The 20,430-nt window shown below is 43.0% G+C and overlaps 2 protein-coding genes across 4 annotated transcripts; one reads left to right on the top strand and one right to left on the bottom strand.

Annotated features, from left to right (window-relative positions):
• The first annotated feature begins 1,171 nt into the window (after nt 1-1,171).
• Nucleotides 1,172-12,585, top strand: LOC111961414 (interleukin-7 receptor subunit alpha-like). Of its 2 annotated transcripts, none has more exons than XM_023983658.3 (8): nt 1,172-1,352; nt 1,571-1,688; nt 1,879-2,030; nt 4,856-5,007; nt 5,193-5,352; nt 5,493-5,592; nt 8,897-8,978; nt 11,704-12,585. In XM_023983658.3, the coding sequence occupies exons 1-8, from the start codon at nt 1,271-1,273 to the stop codon at nt 12,121-12,123; spliced, it is 1,266 nt and encodes a 421-aa protein (XP_023839426.1). In that variant the 5' UTR covers nt 1,172-1,270; the 3' UTR covers nt 12,124-12,585. The 2 variants fall into 2 exon arrangements, with proteins under 2 accessions (XP_023839426.1, XP_023839425.1); XM_023983657.3 differs by having other exon boundaries at nt 11,701-12,585.
• Nucleotides 12,586-13,034: 449 nt separating this feature from the next.
• LOC111961415 (calcyphosin-like protein) lies at nt 13,035-17,172 on the bottom strand. 2 transcript variants are annotated; one of them, XM_023983659.2, is made up of 5 exons: nt 17,052-17,172; nt 16,549-16,693; nt 15,978-16,155; nt 15,659-15,868; nt 13,035-13,724 (listed from the first exon to the last, which is right to left on the bottom strand). In XM_023983659.2, the coding sequence occupies exons 1-5, from the start codon at nt 17,140-17,142 to the stop codon at nt 13,623-13,625; spliced, it is 726 nt and encodes a 241-aa protein (XP_023839427.1). In that variant the 5' UTR covers nt 17,143-17,172; the 3' UTR covers nt 13,035-13,622. The 2 variants fall into 2 exon arrangements, with proteins under 2 accessions (XP_023839427.1, XP_023839428.1); XM_023983660.2 differs by having other exon boundaries at nt 16,549-16,690; nt 17,052-17,169.
• Between the last annotated feature and the right edge of the window lie 3,258 nt (nt 17,173-20,430).

The raw sequence follows: 20,430 nt of genomic DNA, 5'->3' as shown, positions 1-20,430 counted from the left end.
TTGGGGTAACTGTACTTTACTATTTATATTTTTTACTTTTTAAATATTTCCTTGGTAGTTAGGTTGGTCTCTAGACATAACAGGAAAATGTGGGGAAATTATATACAGTAAGGGGATTTTCTTTACTGTCAAGTTACAGGACACATACCACAAATGCAATGGAACCTTATCAATGTAATACTAGAAACTGTTGAAACAAGTGTGTCAAGTGTCAAGTCATCCTCACAACATCCTGTAGTGGTAAATGGTTTGAACTCCTTTTTCTGATTTTATATTGTTATATTTTGGCAAGCAATGATGGATATATCGATAGTGAAGAATTATTCAAACTCAAACTTTTGTTCAGTGATAAGGTTAGTGTTGAGTAAGTTCAGTACGTTCTGGCCTCATTTGAAACCAAACCAGTTAATTTGAGTTGACAGGAAGTGGTTTGTAGGTTACTGGTTTGTTTTTTGTCTTCATGGTTGTTAGTACATGGAGAGGAAGACTGTCTTCTTGTTAAATGCACGTAGCACAGGTTGTTGCACAATAGTAAAGACAGCTGAAAAGTATTATAATATTCAAACGACTAGGTCCTTACACTATGTGAAAACACAAGTGTTTGAAAGTAAGAAAATGATATATTCTTCTGTCTGTGTAAATATACAAGGTCTCCGTAACAGCGAACCTTTCCCATATTGTAATGCTTGGAGCACTGAATAAATAGGCAGCCAACACCTCCCCCTGTCTTAGAAAACATTCTCACAGAAACAACTATCTGAAATTCTCATGCAGGAATGTGACCTGGCTAGATAAACCTTGAAATACTGACCCCCTGTGATATCACTGAGAGTGATATCACGGGGTCAGAATAAACAATAAACAATGAATAAACAATGGCAATACAAATCTTGAAGTTAGGGTTAGCCCGTCAATAGCAGAAGAATATAACCCGACAATTGGATGAGTATCATACTACTCTCAGGGATATTACAGAATATAGAATATAACCTGACAATTGCATAAACGTATCCGGTAAGGTATATGGACCCAAAAACCCTTTCTCTGCCCCCGCCCTCTCTCTCCCTCTTGCTCTCTCTCTCTCTCTCTCTCTCTGCCACCCCCTCTTCCTACCACTCTCTCTCGCTATTTTCTGCTCTCCTCTGTGATATTTATACTGAAAGTTCATTGAGACATCACTTTGAGTTCCTTGTGCGTGTGTGCCCTAGAGTCTAACACCGCTGTGTGTGGTGCCACTACATCTTATGTTAGTGTGACACCTTTGTGAAAAATGGCATACAGCCTGTGGATCGCCCTACTCCTTCTCCCAGTTCTGGTGCACTCTCAAAGTGGAAGAGAATGGGCTGACAACGGTGAGTTGCCTTTTCTCTTGAAGAGTTATTTTAATTCTCTTTAAGAATTATTTACATTCACTGCAACGTTTGTGTCCAAAAATACAGTGCTGGTGCATCATTGACTGTTATTTCTCACTCCATACCAAAATGTATTTGACAAAATGTATCTGGATTCGCTGCTGTTGACCTCATCTAAATTGCTTAAATGGTTTCCTTTCCTTTCCTTTCCCTCCCAGAACCCAGAATACTCTGCACTTCTCATCTAAGTGTGTCATCACCAAACACCCTAACCTGCCACTTTGATGATGACAACGGTGATGATGAAATAGAGGACGTAAAAGCCATGATTCTTTGGTAATGAACCTTCTAGAAGACCACTGAACATCAGCTATGTTAGTTAGGAGCTTGTACATTACATAGGACATAAATCATGGGTAGAAGAACTCCACCCTTACTGCATATACAGATATCCAAATGTGTAAAATCCTCAGCTGGACTCGGAAATTATTCCCTGAATCTGATTTTATGAATATTATGTTTACAGCTACAGCAACAGCATTGGTGAGCAACGCTGTCTGAAAGAGAAGGGGAATAATGTCACATTTACGAACCTGGCCACTCTGCCACCGTGTAATCTCACCATTCAATTAAAAGGAGGCAGCACATTTTGGAAAACAATCCTCTTGGCAAAAATAAGTAAGTTATCATAATTTCATACCTTCTCACCCTAAATTACACCTATTTGTCACATGCTTCGTTAAACAACAGGTGTAGACCAACAGTGAAATACTTACTTATGGGTTGTTTTCCAAAAATGCAGAGTTAAAAATATATATTTTATAGAAAAATAATGACAAGAGGAATAAATACACAATGAGTAACGATAACTTGGCTATACTCACGGGTACTAGTTCCGAGTCGATGTGCAGGGGTACGAGATAATTGAGGCAGATACTGTATGTCCATACACAGTACCAGTCAAAAGTTTGGACACACCTACACATCAAGGGTTTTTCTTTATTTTTACTATTTTCTACATTGTAGAATAATAGTGAAGACATCATTCTTGGCATTCTCTCAACCAGTTTCATGAGGTAATCACCTGGAATCCCATCTGTTTTGCGCTGAGTGGGACTATCATTTATTTTTCAACAGGACAATGACCCAAAACACACCTCCAGGCTGTGTGAGGGCTATTTGTCCAAGAAGGAGAGTGATGGTGCTGTATCAGATGACCTAGCCTCCACAATCACCCGACTTCAACCCAATTGAGATGGTTTGGGATGAGTTGGACCGCAGAGTGAAGGAAAAGCAGCAAACAAGTGCTCAGCATATGTGGAAACTCCTTCAAGACTGTTGGAAAAGCATTCCTCATGAAGCTGGTTGAGAGAATGCCAAGAGTGTACAAAGCTGTCATCAAAGCAAAGGGTGGCTACTTTGAAGAATCTGAAATATAAAATATATTTTGATTTGTTTAACACTTTTTTGGTTACTACATGATTCCTTATTTGTTATTTCATAGTTTTGATGTGTTCACTATTATTCTACAATGTAGAAAATTGGTATAAATAAAGATAAAAAAATAAAAAAATAAAAATAAAAACTTTAAATGAGTAGGTGTGTCCAAACTTTTGACTGGTACTGTAGGTAGGGATAAAGTGACTAGGCAACATAGATAATAAACAGTACAAGCAGCGTATGTGATGAGTCAAAAGAGTAAGTGAAAAAAGCGTCAATGCAAATAGTCCGGGTAGCTATTGGTCATCTTTATTTTTTTATTTTTTACCCCAATATCGGGATATCCAATTGGTAGTTACAGTCTTGTCCTATAGCTGCAACTCCCGTATGGACTCGGGAGAGACAAAGGTTGGGAGCCATGCGTCCTCCAAAACACGACCCCGCCAAGCCACACTGCTCGTTTAACCTGGAAGTCAGCCGCACCAATGTGTCGGAGGAAACACCGTACAACTGGCGACTGAAATCAGCGTGCATGGACCCGGCCCGCCACAAGGAGTCTCTAGAGTGCGATGGGATAAGGACATCCCGGCTGGCCAAACCCTCCCCTAACCCGGACGACGTGGGCCAATTGTGCGCCGCCTCATGGGTCTACCGATCGCAGCCAACTGCGACACAGCCTGGGATCGAACCCAGGGTCTGTAGTGATGCCTCAAGCACTGCAATACAGTGCCTTAGACCGCTGCGCCACTCAGGAGGCCTAGTGGTTATCTTTTTAACTAATTACTTAGCAGTCTTATGGCTTGGAGGTAGAAGCTATTCAGGGTCCTGTTGGTTCTAGACTTGGTGCATCGATGCCGTTTGCCATGCGGTAGTAGAGAACAGTCTATGACTTGGATGGCTGGAGTCTGACAATTTTTAAGGCCTACCTCTGACACCACCTGCTATAGAGGTCTTGGATGGCAGAGAGCTCGGCCTAAGGGATGTACTGGGCCGTACGCACTACCCTCTGTAGCGCCTCGCGGTCAGATACCAAGCAGTTGCCATGCCAAGCTGTGATGCAGCCAGTCAAGATGCTCTCAATGGTGCAGCTGTATAACTTCTTGAGGATCTGAGGGCCCATGTCAAATCTTTTCAGCTTCYTGAGTGGGAGGAGGCGTTGTCGTGCCCTCTTCATGACTGTGTTGGTGTGTGTGAACCATGATAAGTTCTTAGGGATGTGGACACCGAGGAACTTAAAGCTCTCGACCTGCTCCACTACAGCCCTGTCGATGTGGATGGGGGCGTGCTCGGCCCTTCCTGTAATCCACGATCAGCATCTTTGTCTTGCTGACATTGAGGAAGTGGTTGTTGTCCTGGCACCACACTGCCAGCTTTCTGACCTCTTCCCTATAGGCTGTCTCGTTGTTGTCGGTGATCAGGCATATCACCGCAGTCATGGGTGAACAGGGAGTACAGGAGGGGACTAAGCAAACATGAGGGGCCCCTGTGTTGAGGGTCAGCGTGGCGGATGTGTTGTTGCCTACCCTCATCACGTGGGGGCGGCACGTCAGGTAGTCAAGGATCCAGTTGCAGAGGGAGGTTTTTAATTTGGAGGGAATTATGGGGTTGAACGCTGAGCTGTAGTCAATAAACAGCATCCTCACATAGGTGTTCCTTTTGTCCAGCTGGGAAAGGGCAGTGTGGAATGCAATAGAAATTGAGTCATCTGTGGATCTGTTGGGGCGATATGCGAATTGGAGTGGGTCCAGAGTGTCTGGGGTGATGGTGTTGATGTGACCAACCTTTCAAAGCATTTCAAGGCTACAGATGTGAGCACTACGGGGCAATAGTCATTTAGGCAGGTTACCTTGGCGTTCTTGGGCACAGGGACTATGGTGGTCTGCTTGAAACTTGTAGGTATTACATAGTGGGTCAGGGAGAGGTTGAAAATATCGTGAAGACACTATGGTTTGAATGACAGTTTTTACATGACATCTTCCATCAATTGAGAGTCCTTAGTTGTCTCCTTCATCAATTGCCCTTAACACTTATCCTCTTGTTTCTTGTTCATCTTTATGGTTTAGTTAAACCCATGAGTCCTTGGGTGGTGAATGTCACATTTCTGGGGAGCTCCAACCGGGCTCTTATTTACATTGGGAATCCATACCTAAACGATTACCTGAACCCCAGCAATCAACTGTTCCAATTTCGCATCTGGAGTGTCAAAAATACTCTGGTACAGTAGCCAAAAGTCTATTTTTCTTGGATTTTTGGATGCAAACGCTTAACTATATGATATATATTTCCCTTTAGTTCAGACATAATTATTTAGCAACACTGTAGTTACTCTGTATAGTACAGTATATTCTATGAACACAATTTCTTGTCTTGTTCTTCTTTTACGGTGTACCCTGTTCATAGGTTCATAGCATAACCTATCAGCCTCTGATCATCGAGGGGGACGAGTACCTCCATAAGAACACAGAGTATCACGTCAAGGTTCGAGCCAAGCCAAACGGGAGGTACTTTGATGGGAGCTGGAGTGAATGGAGTGTCCCCCTCAGTTTCAGAACAGACAAAGGTAAAAAAAAAAAAAAAGACTTACGTGTCTAAAAAGTATAGTATGATATTGAGACTGTGCAGTTGGAAGTGATAGAGGGTATAGGAAATGGGAGTCACATGCATCGTCTCTGCTCTCGTTCTCTCTCCACTCACCTACAGAGACAAAGACAGATGTCCAGATGCTGTCCTACTCACTCATTGTGGCCATTTTTGCTCTGCTTCTGGTCACCTTGGCAGTTAGTATTTTCTGGAGATTACAGTGAGTATTAAATTGGTCTCCTTTTCCTCTGCAAATCATCTTTTGTGTGTGTGTGTGTGTGTGTGTGTGTGTGTGTGCGCGTGTGTGTCAAATCAAATCAAATTTGATTTGTCACATGCGCCGAATACAACCTTACAGTGAAATACTTACTTACAAGCCCTTAACCAACAATGAAGATTTAAGAAAATACCTTCAAAAAAGTAAGAGATAAGAATAACAAATAATTAAAGGGCAGCAGTAAATAACAATAGCGGCGCTCTATACAGGGGATACCGGTACAGAGTCAATGTGCAGGGTCACCGGTGTAGAGGTAATTGAGGTAATATGTACATATAGGTAGAGTTATTAAAGTGACTATGCATAGATAATAACAGAGAGTAGCAGCAGCGCAGAAAGGGGGGGTGCAAATAGTCTGGGTAGCCATTTGATTAGCCGCTTGTCGTGCGTTAGCAGAGAGAACAGTCTATGACTAAGGTGGCTGGAGTCTTTGACAATTTTTAGGGCCTTCCTCTGACACCGCCTGGTATAGAGGTCCTGGATGGCAGGAAGCTTGGCCCCAGTGATGTACTGGGCCGTACGCACTACCCCCTGTAGTGCCTTGCGGTCGGAGGCTGAGCAGTTGCCATACCAGGCAGTGATGCAACCCGTCAGGATGCTCTCGATGGTGCAGCTGTAAAACCTTTTGAGGATCTGAGGACCCATGCCAAATATTTTCAGTCTCCTGAAAATAGGTTTTGTTGTGCCCTCTTCACGACTGTCTTGGTGTGCTTGGACCATGTTAGTTTGTTGGTGATGTGGACGCCAAGAAACTTGAAGCTCTCAACCTGCTCCACCACAGCCCTGTCGATGAGAATGGGGGCGTGCTCGGTACTCCTTTTCCTGTAGTCCACAATCATCTCCTTTGTCTTGATCACGTTGAGGGAGTGGTTGTTGTCCTTGCACCACACGGTCAAGTCTCTGACCTCCTCCATATAGGCTGTCTCATCGTTGTCGGTGATCAGGCCTACCACTGTTGTGTCATCGGCAAACTTGATGATGGTGTTGGCGTTGTGCCAGGCCGTGCAGTCATTAGTGAAATGGGAGTACAGGGGACTGAGCACGCACCCCTGAGGGGCATCCGTATTGAGGATCAGCGTGGCAGATGTGTTGTCACCTACCCCTACCAGCTAGGGGCGGCACGTCAGGATGTCCAGGAACCAGTTGCAGAGGGAGGTGTTTAGKCCCAAGGTCCTTAGCTTAGTGATGAGCTTTGAGGGCACTATGGTGTTGAACGCTGAGCTGAAGTCAATGAATAGCATTCTCMCATAGGTGTTCCTTTTGTCCAGGTGTGAAAGGGCAGTGTGAAGTGCAATAGAGATTGCATCATCTGTGGATCTGTTGGTGCGGTATGCAAATTGGAGTGGGTCGAGGGTTTCTAGGATAATGGTGTTGATGTGAGCCATGACCAGCCTTTCAAAGCCTTTCATGGCTACAGACATGAGTGCTACGGGTCGGTAGTCATTTAGGCAGGTTACCTTAGTGTTCTTGGGCACAGGGACTATGGTGGTCTGCTTGAAACATGTTGGTATTACAGACTCAGACAGGGTTGAAAATGTCAATGAAGACACTTGCCAGTTGGTCAGCGCATGCTCGGAGTACACATCCTGGTAATCCGTCTGGCCCTGCGGCCTTGTAAATGTTGACCTGTTTCAAAGTCTTACTCACATCGGGTTTGGAGAGCGTGATCACACAGTCGTCTGGAACAGCTGATGCTCTCATGCATGTTTCAGTGTTACTTGCCTCGAAGCGAGCATAGAAGTTATTTAGCTCATCTGGTAGGCTTGTGTCACTGGGCAGCTCGCGGCTGTGCTTCCCTTTGTAGTCTATAATAGTTTGCAAGCCCTGCCACATCCGACGAGCATCGGAGCCGGTGTAGTACAATTCGATCAGTCCTGTACTGACGCTTTGCCTGTTTGATGGTTCGTCGGAGGGCATAGCGGGATTTCATATAAGCTTCCGGGTTAGAGTCCCGCTCCTTGAAAGCGGCAGTTCTACCCTTTAGCTCAGTGCAAATGTTGCCTGTAATCCATGGCTTCTGGTTGGGGTATGTACGTACGGTCACTGTGGGGATGACGTCATCGATGCACTTATTGATAAAGCCTGTGACTGATGTGGTGTACTCCTCAATGCCATCGGAAGAATCCCGGAACATATTCCAGTCTGTGCTAGCAAAACAGTCCTGTAGTTTAGCATCTGCTTCATCTGACCACCTTTTTATAGACCGAGTCACTGGTGTTTTCTGCTTTAATATTTGCTTGTAAGCAGGAATCAGGAGGATAGAATTATGGTCAGATTTACCAAATGGAGGGCGAGGGAGAGCTTTGTACGCGTCTCTGTGTGTGGAGTAAAGGTGTTTTTTTTCTATCGTTTTCCCCCCCTCTGGTTGCACATTTAACATGCTGCTAGAAATTAGGTAAAACTGATTTAAGTTTCCCTGCATTAAAGTCCCCGGCCACTAGGAGTGCCACCTCTGGATGAGCGCTTTCCTGTTTGCTTATGGCGGTATACAGCTCATTGAGTGCGGTTTTAGTGCCAGCATCGGTCTGGTGGTATGTAGACAGCTACGAAAATTACAGATGAAAAATCTCTAGGTAGATAGTGTGGTCTACAGCTAATCATGAGATACTCTACCTCAGGTGAGCAAAACCTCGAGACTTCCTTAGATATCGTGCACCAGCTGTTGTTTACATATATGCATAGACCCCAGCCCCGTGTCTTACTAGAAGCTGCTGTTCTATCCTGCCGATAGAATGTATAACCCGCCAGCTGTATGTTATTAATGTCGTCGTTCAGCCACGACTCGGTGAAACATAAGATATTACAGTTTTTAATGTCATGTTGGTAGGATATATGTGCTTTCAGTTCGTCCCATTTATTTTCCAGCGATTTAACAATAGCTAGCAGGACGGATGGCAAAGGCAGATCGTCGCCTGATCCTCACAAGGCACCCTGATCTCTTTACGCAAAATCTTTGTTTCCTTCTCGAGCGAATGACGGGGATGAGGGTCCGTTAGAGTGTTTGTAGTATATCCTTCCCGTCTGACTCATTAAAGAAAAACTCTTCGTCCAATTCKAGGTGAGTAATCGCTGTTCTGATGTCCAGAAGCTCTTTTCGGTCATAAGAGATGGTAGCAGCAACATTATGTACAAAACGTGAAAAAACAAACAAAATAGCACGGTTGGTTAAGAACCGATAAGACGGCAGCCATCCGCTCCRTGTGTGTGTGTGCATGTCCTCCACTCTCACATCTCTCTTTCCTCACAGAATACATTCCTTCATATGGCCAAGCATTCCACATCCCAAACACACACTTCTCCAGATCGTCCAGACCTACGAGCCAATGAAGGTACACTATACATTCTAAAAGTATTCTGACCCATTGACTTTTTCCACATTTTGTTACGTTACAGCCTTATTAAAAATATATGTTTCCTCATCAATCTACACACAATACCCCATAATGACAAAGCATACTGACATATTACATTTACATAAGTATTCAGACCCTTTACTCAGTACTTTGTTGAAGAACCTCTGGCAGCGATTACAGCCTCGAGTGTTGATGCTATAAGCTTGGCACACCTGTATTTGGGGAGTATCCCCCATTCYTCTCTGCAGATCCTCTCGAGCTCTGTCAGGTTAGATGGGGAGCGTCGCTGCAAAGCTATTTTCAGGTCTCTCCAGAGATGTTCGATCGGGTTCACGTCCGGGCTCTGTCTGGGCCACTCAAGGATATTCAGAGACTTGTCCTGAAGCCACTCCTGCGTTGTCTTGTCTGTGTGCATAGGGTCGTTGTCCTGTTGGAAGGTGAATCTTCGCCACAGTCTGAGGTCCTGAGTGCTCTGGAACAGGTTTTCATCAAGGATCTCTCTTTAGTTTGCTCCCTTTCCCTGCAGCTGAAAAACATTCACACAGCATAATGCTTCCACCACCATGCTTCACCGTAGGAATTGTGCCAGGTTTCCTCCAGACGTGACGCTTGGCATTCAGSCCAAAGAGTTCAATCTTGGTTCCATCAGACCGGAGAATCTTGCTTCTCATTGTCAGAGTCCTTTAGGTGCCTTTTGGCAAACTCTAAGAGGGCTGCCATGTGCCTTTTACTGAGGAGTGGCTTAAGTCTGGCCACTCTACCATAAAGGCCTGATTGGTGGAGTGCTGCAGAGATGGTTGTCCTTCTGGAAGGTTCTCCCATCTCCACAGATGGAGCTCTGTCATAGTGACCATCAGGTTCTTGGTCACCTCACTGACCAAGGCCCTTCTCTCCGGGTTGCTTAGTTTGGCCGGGTGGCTAGCTCTACAAAGAGTCTTGGTGGTTCCAAACTTCTTCCGTTTAAGAATGATGGAGGCCACTGTTTTCTTGGGGACCTTCAATGCTGCAGAAAGTTTTTGGCACCCTTCCCCAGATCTGTGCATCGACACAATCATGTCTTGGAGCTTGAGGGCCAATGCCTTTGACCTCATGGCTTGGTTTTTGCTCTGACATGCACTGTCAACTGTGGGACCTTATAGACAGGTGTGTACCTTTCCAAATCATGCCCAATCGATTGGAGTCCACCTGTGGTAAATTCAATCAATCATATAAACATCTCAAGGATGATCAATGGAAACAGGATGCGCCTGAGCTCAATTTCAAGTCTTATAGCAAAGGGTCTGAATACTTATGTAAATAAGGTATATAAATAAATTAGCAAAATTTCTAAAAACCTGTTTTCTGTTTCTCATTATGGGGTATTGTGTGTAGATTGATGAGGGGGAAAATACATTACATCCATTTTAGAATAAGGCTGTAACGTAACAAAATATGAAAAAGGGAAGGGGTCTGAATACTTTCCAAATGCACTGTACATACAAAAGTATGTGGACACCCATTCAAATGAGTGGATTCGGCTATTTCAGCCACACCCGTTGCTGACACGTGTATAAAATCCAGCACATCGCCATGCAATCCCCATAGACAAACATTGGCAGTAGAATGGCCATACTGAAGAGCTCAGTGACTTTGACTTTCAACGTGGCATCGTCATGGGATGTCACCTTTCCAACAAGTCAGTTCGTCAAATTTCTGCCCTTCTAGAGCTGCCCCGGTCAACTGTAAGTGCTGTTATTGTGAAGTGGAAACGTTTAGTAGCAAGAATGGCTCAAGCGCAAAGTGGGCCACACAAACTYATAGAATGGGATAGCCGAGTGCTAAAGCGCATAGCGCGTAAAAATCGTCTGTATGTGTGGTTGCAAACTCTGGGTTTCCATGGCCAATCAGCCACACACAAGCCTAAGATTACCACTCGCAATGCCAAGCGTTGGCTGGAGTTGTGTAAAGCTTGCCGCCATTGGACTCTGGAGCAGTGGAAACGTTCTCTGGAGTGATGAATCACGCTTCACCATCTGGCAGTCTGACGGACGAATCTGGGTTTGACGGATGCCAGAACGCTACCTTCCCGAATGCATAGTGCCAACTGTAAAGTTTGGTGGAGGAKAAATAATGGTCTGGGGCTGTTTTTTATGGTTCAGGCTAGGCCTCTTAGTTCTTAGTGAAGGGAAATCTTAATGCTACAGCATACAATAACATTCTAGACTATTCTGTGCTTCCAACTTTGTGGCAACAGTTTGGGAAAGGGCCTTTCCTATTGCAGCATGACAATGCCATTCAGAAATGGTTTGTCGAGATTGGTGTGGAAGAACTTGACTGGCCTGCACAGAGCCCTGACCTCAACCCGTTCGAACACCTTTGGAATGAATTGGAACGCCGACTGCGAGCCAGGCCTAATTGCCCAACATCAGTGCCCGACCTCAATAATACTCTTGTGGCTGAATGGAAGCAGGTCCCCGCTGCAATGTTCCATCATCWAGTGGAGAGCCTTCCCAGAAGAGTGGAGGCTGTTATAGCAGCAAAGGAGGGACCAACTTCATACTAATGCCCATGATTTTGGAATGAGATGTTCAATGAGCAGGTGTCCACATACTTTTTGTTATGTAGTGTAAGTCCTCTGATATGCACTAGATTGGGAACAGTAATGTCCATAATGAGTTAGAAGGATATTGGTTTATCCTGTCTCTTTCCTGTGACCCAGCAGGGCCAACCTCTGAGCTTTAACCCAGAGGTGTTCAGTGACCTCAAGATCCAGCTGGTGGAGCTGGACGAGGAGCAGCACGTTACTGCCCAACCCCCTGACTCTGACGCCCATCACCTCACTGAGGTCAAAGATCAATACCTCATTCAAGAGTGTGATGGGGATACGAAGTCCTGCCATAGCACCAGTAGTGAAGGTTCGGAGGCCATACTGTTGAGGTGCAAGTCCCCAGGAGAGCACCCCGACTTTGGGGCTGGGAGCAGTGGCTCCACCATGGGTATCCTGGACCTGAAGAGTGACACGGAGAGTGTGGAGACAGACGACAGTGATGGTAACATTGGTCCTGAGGGGCTAGTTGCTACCCAGCAAGGAGGTAAAGGTGAGGTGTATGTCACCATGTCTAGTTTCTATCAGATCCAGTGAGAGATGTAGAGAGAAAGAGCTTATTCAAGGTTATAGCTTCTTATTACATTCTTACGCTGAGCTCTGAGCGACTTTGTTAACGGCTGCTTTCATATGAGGTCTATTTGATCCACCGTGACTCAAACTGACTATCCACTGACTCCCAGTATCACAAGACTAGCAGAACTCAATGCACATGTTATTTACAAATGATAGGAGACAGAACAGGAATAATCCTCATTATGTTTCTTAGGTCTTGTGTTATTAATCTGTTGGTAGTTGCAAAAGACAAGGGAGAACTTGACTTGACTAACTTGAAATACAAAGCTGTCCCTCCTTTATATATTATTTTTGCATTTGCACTTCTTCCCATTTTGTATATTGTACTGAGGAGCCACCGTGATATCCTGGCCTAATATTATTATAACACACACTGCTGCTTCTTATGACCTTGACAAAGATACTCTTTACTTTACCATGACAACAGCTGCAAAGTAAACCTAGAATGTATCATTCAATTCCTCAGGGTTTGAACCCTTCTACACATTTATAGACATAAACATGGCAATAAGGTTTGATTAATTCTTTTTGCACATACATGATTGTATTTCCTGCAGTTACCAGTACGTAGTTTTTTAAAACTTTGAATGTATTGTACTATGAACTATCATGCATTCGTTTTCAATGCAGAACGCTTGATCATTTTGTTGAACACGTTATGGGAGACATAGCATTAGACAGTCTTCAGCTTCACCGTATTACAGCTTTTTTTTCTGTGTATCTGGTATTTGTATATTTTACTCTGACAAATGTGACAGCATTTCCTGTATAAAAATGACCATTGTTGAATTTTGTGTTTAAAACATTTTATTAAAACAGATCAAATGTGTATGCATAATAAATAAATTAAAAGTATAATTTCTTCTGCTCTCATCCCCTGAAATGACTGTACTTTGATTTATCATTCATGTTGTATCTGTTCAACCAATCTGAATGTAAGGGGATCTCTATGGTTTTCCTGTGTCTTTATAAAGTTGTATTCCAACATTGACGCCTCAATCAGACCTGGTGTACCAAAACGCTGTTGAAGTACATTCATTTACAAAGGAATTCTGCTTTTGCTTTGCAGCATTGCGTTGCAGAGGCAGTTGCAGTGCGTTCTGTGTAATGCATAACATGGTATGGTATATACATGCGTTCAGTTTAGTTGCGTAGCTATGCAAAACGGTATGTAATGATGCTGTCGGTCTGATCGAGGTGTCAGACTGTGGACTACAGTTTTCTACAATACATATATAGCTAGATGTAGTTAGTTAGCTTGTGGAGAGAGTGACTAACTGAAATACATATTTTAACATTGCACAAAATATGAACAAGTCATTCATAACCACTTGCATATCATTGGGAAATTATAAATATTAGTTTGTCAACATGATTTCCATAACAAAATATTAGTTTAAGAAAGCACCTTGAAGAACTGTCCATTAAAAATCATTATCATAAATGTATCAACTTAAAACTCATAATTTCCATGCATTTTTCATCATTAGAATGAAATAGACATCACTGTCGATGGAGGCGCTGACTCCGCAGTAGTAGTTGAGAAACTCCTCCTTGGTGACCTGCAGAAGGGGAGGAAGTGACAGACAGAGCTTACTGAACCAGCCTATACCATCAGTGTCAGATAGAGACAGAAAACCCACATTGCACTGATAAGGAGAACTGGAACACAAAAGAGTTGAAAGGGAAAGGCAAGGTTGTGTGAGAGCTGAGGGTGTCACCCTTTTGCATTGCCCCCCACCCTTTTTTTGTAAGCATTTCACTGTAAGGTCTACCTACACCTGTTGTATTCCGTGCATGTGATAAATAACATTTGATTTGATCAATACATTCAGACATTTTCATCTAACGTCCAAATGCTTATTTAATCAGGCCACTAAAGGTGCATTATACACTGAACAAAAAAGAACGCAACATGTAAAGTGTTGGTCCATGTTTCATGAGCTGATTTTTTTTTTTTTATGTGCACAAATGTGTTTACATTCCTGTAAGTGAGAGTCTCTCCTTTGCCAAGATAATCCATCCACTGGCATATCAAGAAGCTGACTAAACAGCATGATCATTACACAGGTGCACCTTCTGCTAGGGACAATAAAAGGMCACTAAAATGTGCAGTTTTGTCACACAACAAAATGTCATAGAAGTCTTACGTTTTGAGGGAGCATGCAATTGGCATGCTGACATCACAAATGTCCACCAGAGCTGTTGCCAGAGAATGTAATGTTAATTTCTCTACCATAAGCCGCCTCCAACGTGGTTTTAGAGAATTTGGCATTATGTCCAACTGGCCTCACAACCACGTGTAACCACGCCAGCTCAGGACCTCCAAATCCGGCTTCTTCACCTGCGGGATCGCCTGAGACCAGCCATCCAGACAGCTGATAAAACTGTGGGTTTGCACAACCAAAGAATTTCTGCTGTCAGAAATCGTCTCAGGGAAGCTCATCTGCATGCTCGCCATCCTCACCAGGGTAACCGTAACCGACTTCAGCGGGCAAATGCTCACCTTCGATGGCCACTGGCACGCTGGAGAAGTGTGCTCTTCACGTATGAATCCCAGTTTCAACTGTAATGGGCAGATGGCAGACAGCGTGGCATGGCATTGTGTGGGCGAGTGTTTTGCTGATGTCAACGTTGTGAACAGAGTGCCCCATGGTGGTGGTGGGGATATGGTATGGCCAGGCATAAGCTACGGACAACAATTAATTTGCATTTTATCRATGGAAATTTCGATGCACAAAGATATTGTGACAAGATCCTGAGGCCCATTATCGTGCCATTCATCCGCTGCCATCACCTCATGTTTCGGCATGATAATGCACGGCCCCATGTACATATTATACTAAACTACTGCATAGAGAAATATAAGCGAAAGGAGACACCATGGTCTTTCTCTATGCAGTAGTTTAGTGGGGTGTAACGCTCTCCTTTTGCTTATATTTCTCTATGCAGTAGATTAGTGGGGTGTAACGCTCTCCTTTTGCCTATATATTTCTCTATGCAGTAGTTTAGTGGGGTGTAACGCTCTCCTTTTGCTTATATATTTCTCTACGCAGAAGTTTAGTGGGGTGTAACGCTCTCCTTTTGCTTATATATTTCTCTACGCAGAAGTCTAGTGGGATGTAACGCTCTCCTTTTGCTTATATTTCTCTACGCAGAAGTTTAGTGGGATGTAACGCTCTCCTTTTGCTTATATATTTCTCTACGCAGAAGTTTAGTGGGGTGTAACGCTCTCCTTTTGCTTACATTTCTCTACGCAGAAGTTTAGTGGGGTGTAACGCTCTCCTTTTGCTTATATATTTCTCTATGCAGTAGTCTAGTGGGGTGTAACGCTCTCCTTTTGCTTATATATTTCTCTACGCAGAAGTTTAGTGGGGTGTAACGCTCTCCATTTGCTTATATATTTCTTAGTTGAGCAGTATAGGTGTACACTATAGTTGAGGTGGATGATGGTAAGACCCTTTTTACCTCTACCCAACATTGTTATCAGTATTACCTGTCCGTCCTTGTCGTAAGGAGAGTCGAAGCTGTCCAGGAATTTGCGGAATACTTGCTCCTCTGTCCATTCCCCGTTTTGATATTTGGGGTGGTACTTGACATTGTAAACTCCCCTTAGATCTTCAATAGTGATCACCCCGTCATTAGTCTTATCCAGCTTCCTAAAGGCCTGCATGATCACCTCCTTCCTGGCATTGGACATCGGAGGCTGCAAGCAGAAATAATGCACAACGTTTACAAATGGCATACTGTAAGTGTGATCACATTTCAACAGTTATCATGTACTTCAGAGGCTTACCCCTACCACTGATATTTACCCTGAGAGTGAGGAGAAATTCATCAAAGTCGATGAATCCACTGTTGTCCCGGTCAAAACGCTGAAACATTGCCATGGCTTCCTCTTTCTCGATGAGGACACCATAGTCATTAAGGCCCTTCATAAACTCCTTCATATCTAACGTACGGTTATTGTCATCATCCATTATCTTGAATGTTCTGACAGATAATTAAACAATTGCAGAAGAAAAAAGATAAATACTTGGTTGAAGAAAATCAGACAGTATTTCGTGGAGTTCACATTACTGAAACAATCCTTGCATTTTATAAACCAACCAAGAGAGGTCCTTAGACTAATTCAGACTACGTTACAGGCTTGACTAGTGACATATTTGATACAGTTGGYCTGTTAAATCACTACTGCATCAAACAAACCCACTGTTCCTAGGCCGTCATTGAAAATAAGAATTTGTTCTTAACAGACTTGCCTAGTTAAATAAAGGTCAAATAAAATAAAATAAATTATTTGATGTTGATGACCTCCTGGGCAACAGTTGATATAGAACCATTTCCTCTGCCCATCACATAAAAGTATACTGTCCTTTCTCTCACCTGCCCAGACCCTTGATGCCAGAAGAGCCTCTTGCAAGACACTGCAACCTCAAGCTTTCCACAGGGTCTGTGCACACAGACAGCTGTTTTTTGGCGTTCACTGCCATCTCCCGATCATGTCGTGACGTCCCCGCCATGAAACCTGCTGCCAGGAAACGCATTTGCATAACTGATTTCCAAGCATACATTTCGATTTGATACAGAAAACATTCAATTTTCAATGATGTCTAGTACAGTATTTGAGAGACGGTGACAATGATAAATGAAACGTAAAGCTATGTGATAGCTATGTGACAAAAAGGGCGTAGTGGGGAAACGAACAGGTAGGTTCAAGTTGTCACCTGGCGCTTGCTAGCTGAACGGTCAAACTAGCCTAGCAAGTCGTTTGCATTATGTCCGTGTTTGCAATAAAGTCTAATGGTACACATTTAGATATTTAGCTTCCTAAATACAAGTTATTTAGAATTTGTTTGCTACTTTATCTGTAGATGCGAGCAACCTACCGTGCAAGTTAATATTGATATTGCAACCTGTAACTGTAAACAACATCAGCAGCGGCCCCTCTTCCCAGTCCACACCCCTACGCGTTCCCATAGAAATGTGGGCTTGCCTTATCCTCTTGCCTGCCCCCTTTGGCCCTTGAGCACAAGTCAGCTTACGGAAAGTGGTGTAAAGTATCTACATACAAATACTTTGAAGTACTACTTAAATAGTTMTTGGGGGTGTCTGTACTTTACTATTTATATTTTTTGACAACTTTTACTTCACTACATWCCTTAAGAAAATATGTACTTTTTACTCCCATACATTTTCGAAAGGGTAGGCCAAACTAAACTCAGCAAAACAAGAAACGTCCCTTTTTCAGGACCCTTTCTTTCAAAGATAATTAGTAAAAATCCAAATAACTTCACAGATCATTGTAAAGGGTTTAAACACGGTTTCCCAAGCTTGTTCAATGAACCATAAACAGTTAATGAACATGCACCTGTGGAACGGTCTAACAGCTTACAGACGGTAGGCAATTAAGGTCACAGTTATGAAAACTTAGGACACTAAAGAGGCCTTTCTACTGACTCTGAAAAACACCAAAAGAAAGATGCCCAGGGTCCCTGYTCATCTGCGTGAACGTGCCTTGCATGCTGCAAGGAGGCATGAGGACTGCAGATGTGGCCAGGGCAATACATTTTAATGTCCGTACTGTGCGACGCCTAAGACAGCACTACAGGGGGACAGGACGGACAGCTGATCGTCCTCGCAGTGGCAGACCACATGTAACAACACCTGCACAGAATTGGTACATCCGAACATCACACCTGTGGGACAGGTACAGGATGGCAACAACAACTGCCCGAGTTACACCAGGAACGCACAATCCCTCCATCAGTGCTCAGACTGTCCGCAATAGGCTGAGAGAGGCTGGACTGAGGGCTTGTGGGCCTGTTGTAAGGCAGGCCCTCACCAGACATCACAGGCAACAACGGGCACACACCCACCGTCGCTGGACCAGACAGGACTGGCAAAAAGTGCTCTTCACTCACCAGGGGTGATGGTCAGATTCGCATTTATCGTCGAAGGAATGAGCGTTACACCGAGGCCTGTACTCTGGAGTGGKATCGATTTGGAGGTGGAGGGTCCGTCATCGTCTGGGGCGGTGTGTAACAGCATCATCGGACTGAGCTTGTCGTCATTGCAGGCAATCTCAACGCTGTGTGTTACAGGGAAGACATCCTCCTCCCTCATGTGGTACCCTTCCTGTAGGCTCATCCTGACATGACCCTCCAGCATGACAATACCACCAGCCATACTGCTCATTCTGTGTGTGATTTCCTGCAAGATAGGAATGGCAGTGTTCTGCCATGGCCAGTGAAGAGCCCGGATCTCAATCCCATTGAGCACGTCTGGGACCTGTTGGATCGGAGGGTGAGGGCTTGGGCCATTCCCCCCAGAAATGTCCGGGAACTTGCAGGTGCCTTGGTGGAAGAGTGGGGTAACATCTCACAGCAAGACCTGGCAAATCTGGTGCAGTCCATGAGGAGGAGATGCACTGCAGTACTTAATGCAGCTGGTGGCCACACCAGATACTGACTGTTACTTTTGATTTTAACCCTCCCTTTGTTCAGGGACACATTATTCTTTTTCTGTTAGTCACATGTCTGTGGAACTTGTTCAGTTTATGTCTCAGTTGTTGAATCTTGTTATGTTCATACAAATATTTACACAAGTTTGCTGGAAATAAACGCAGTTGACAGTGAGAGGATGTTTATTTTTTTGCTGAGTTTAGTTACATTTCAAATGCTCAGCAAGGAGAGYAATTTGGTCCAATTCACACACCTATCAATATTTTACATTTACATTTGAGTCATTTAGCAGATGCTCTTATCCAGAGACTTACAGTTAGTACATTCACATTAAGATAGCTAGGTGGGACAACCACATCACAGTAAGTAGCCTACAATACATTAATCCTCAATATTACGCATTGTCATCCCTACTGCTTCTAATCTGGCAGACTCAAAAACACTCAACTTTTACCCAAGTAGAATTTTAAATGGGTGAGTTTCACTTTTACTTGAGTCATTTTCTATTAAAGTATCTTTACTCAAGTATGGCAATTGAGTACTTTTCCCACCACTGCTTACRAAGATCATAATAACCTTTTTATTGTTGAAAAGAAAGGTTACTCAAGTGCACCATAGGTGCCCCTTGTCCTGTCTGTAAATTGTCAGTCCTCTCCMAAAAAAATACAATATGATAGGAATACATCATTTTAAGATGTTTTATTTAGTTCCACAACACTTTAGTCTAAATACTACATAAAAAACCCCACAGAGGACCAACACCAGGGTTTAATAAATTATAACATTCCAGCATCAGAGTACATGTGCAAAGAAAATGAAATATACCTGTACATAATATATTTCAAGATACAAAGCAAAAACGTCTTCACCAAAATCATCAGTGTGAGGTTACCCATCTCACTAACACTACAGTATACTGTATAATTCATTTCTTACTTTTTACAGAGATTTTAAGGAGATTAAGTTAAATGGGCATCTAAACAGATGTAGTTCAATTCATTTACAATAAATAGCATGTTGTACATGTGTTGACCTTTTCTGTCTGCTATATTAAAAGAACAATATAAAACAAAACAAAAAAAATCTAACAAAATATACAACAGTGCATCATTAACAAAGACATGGAGACTTTTCTGGTTAAATCWAAAATATTATTTACAGCAGATTACATTCAATTATAATTGAACATGATTTTAGGATAATTGTCCATCTCCTTCAAATATGAATATCATGCATTTAACTTGCATGCTATTGAGTGTGTGTGTGTGTGTGTGTTACATCTGAATTACTCAATCCAACTAAGCGCATACAGTAGTTATTCCATGTTGACACATTGTGCAGTCCTACTTTTGGGACCCTGCCTTGAAAGATGTTTGGGAATGTACAGTATTTCAGAGATGTAAATGGCCTGTTGCTTTGCTGTACCTGCCAGCAAGACCTCTTGATCAATGTAAGAATAAATATTTAAAATGTAAGACATTTGAAGGTCACTTTTTTGTTGTTGATTGAGCCAAGTAATTAAAACCAAAAAATGGAATCATAATTGGGAAAATGTGCATTTGCCATTTTCGTAATGCAGCCGAATAAACACAAATAAAACAATAAATGGCACAATGATACCCCAAAAAGACTTCAGTAGATTCTTTAACACCTAAATTCTAAATAGTTTACTAAATGTCAAGCGGTCAATGGTTAATGACACAATATTGCAAATAATYTTTTAAAAACAGGCCTTTCAACAGAATTTAAACAAATAAATTCTCAAACACGAAAGTTTAAGGTCATTCTGACATTAGGAATAGAA

This window comes from Salvelinus sp. IW2-2015, linkage group LG4q.1:29 (assembly GCF_002910315.2).
Source record: "Salvelinus sp. IW2-2015 linkage group LG4q.1:29, ASM291031v2, whole genome shotgun sequence".
NCBI classification, from domain to species: domain Eukaryota; kingdom Metazoa; phylum Chordata; class Actinopteri; order Salmoniformes; family Salmonidae; genus Salvelinus; species Salvelinus sp. IW2-2015.
The sequence above is the reverse complement of the archived record's forward strand: the minus strand, read 5'-3'. Positions and strand labels throughout refer to the sequence as shown.

What these genes read in the sequence shown, in the direction of transcription:
- LOC111961414 (XM_023983657.3), top strand. Translation starts at nt 1,271, where the DNA reads ATGGCATACAGCCTGTGGATCGCCCTACTCCTTCTCCCAGTTCTGGTG. An exon ending in GTAAAAGCCATGATTCTTTG is followed by an intron (nt 1,689 to 1,878) that starts GTAATGAACCTT and finishes TTATGTTTACAG; the next exon opens with CTACAGCAACAGCATTGGTG. An exon ending in AGTATTTTCTGGAGATTACA is followed by an intron (nt 5,593 to 8,896) that starts GTGAGTATTAAA and finishes CTTTCCTCACAG; the next exon opens with AATACATTCCTTCATATGGC.
- LOC111961415 (XM_023983659.2), bottom strand. Translation starts at nt 17,142, where the DNA reads ATGGGAACGCGTAGGGGTGTGGACTGGGAAGAGGGGCCGCTGCTGATG. An exon ending in TATCAATATTAACTTGCACG is followed by an intron (nt 16,694 to 17,051) that starts GTAGGTTGCTCG and finishes GTTTCCTGGCAG; the next exon opens with CAGGTTTCATGGCGGGGACG. An exon ending in GGCATCAAGGGTCTGGGCAG is followed by an intron (nt 16,156 to 16,548) that starts GTGAGAGAAAGG and finishes ATTATCTGTCAG; the next exon opens with AACATTCAAGATAATGGATG.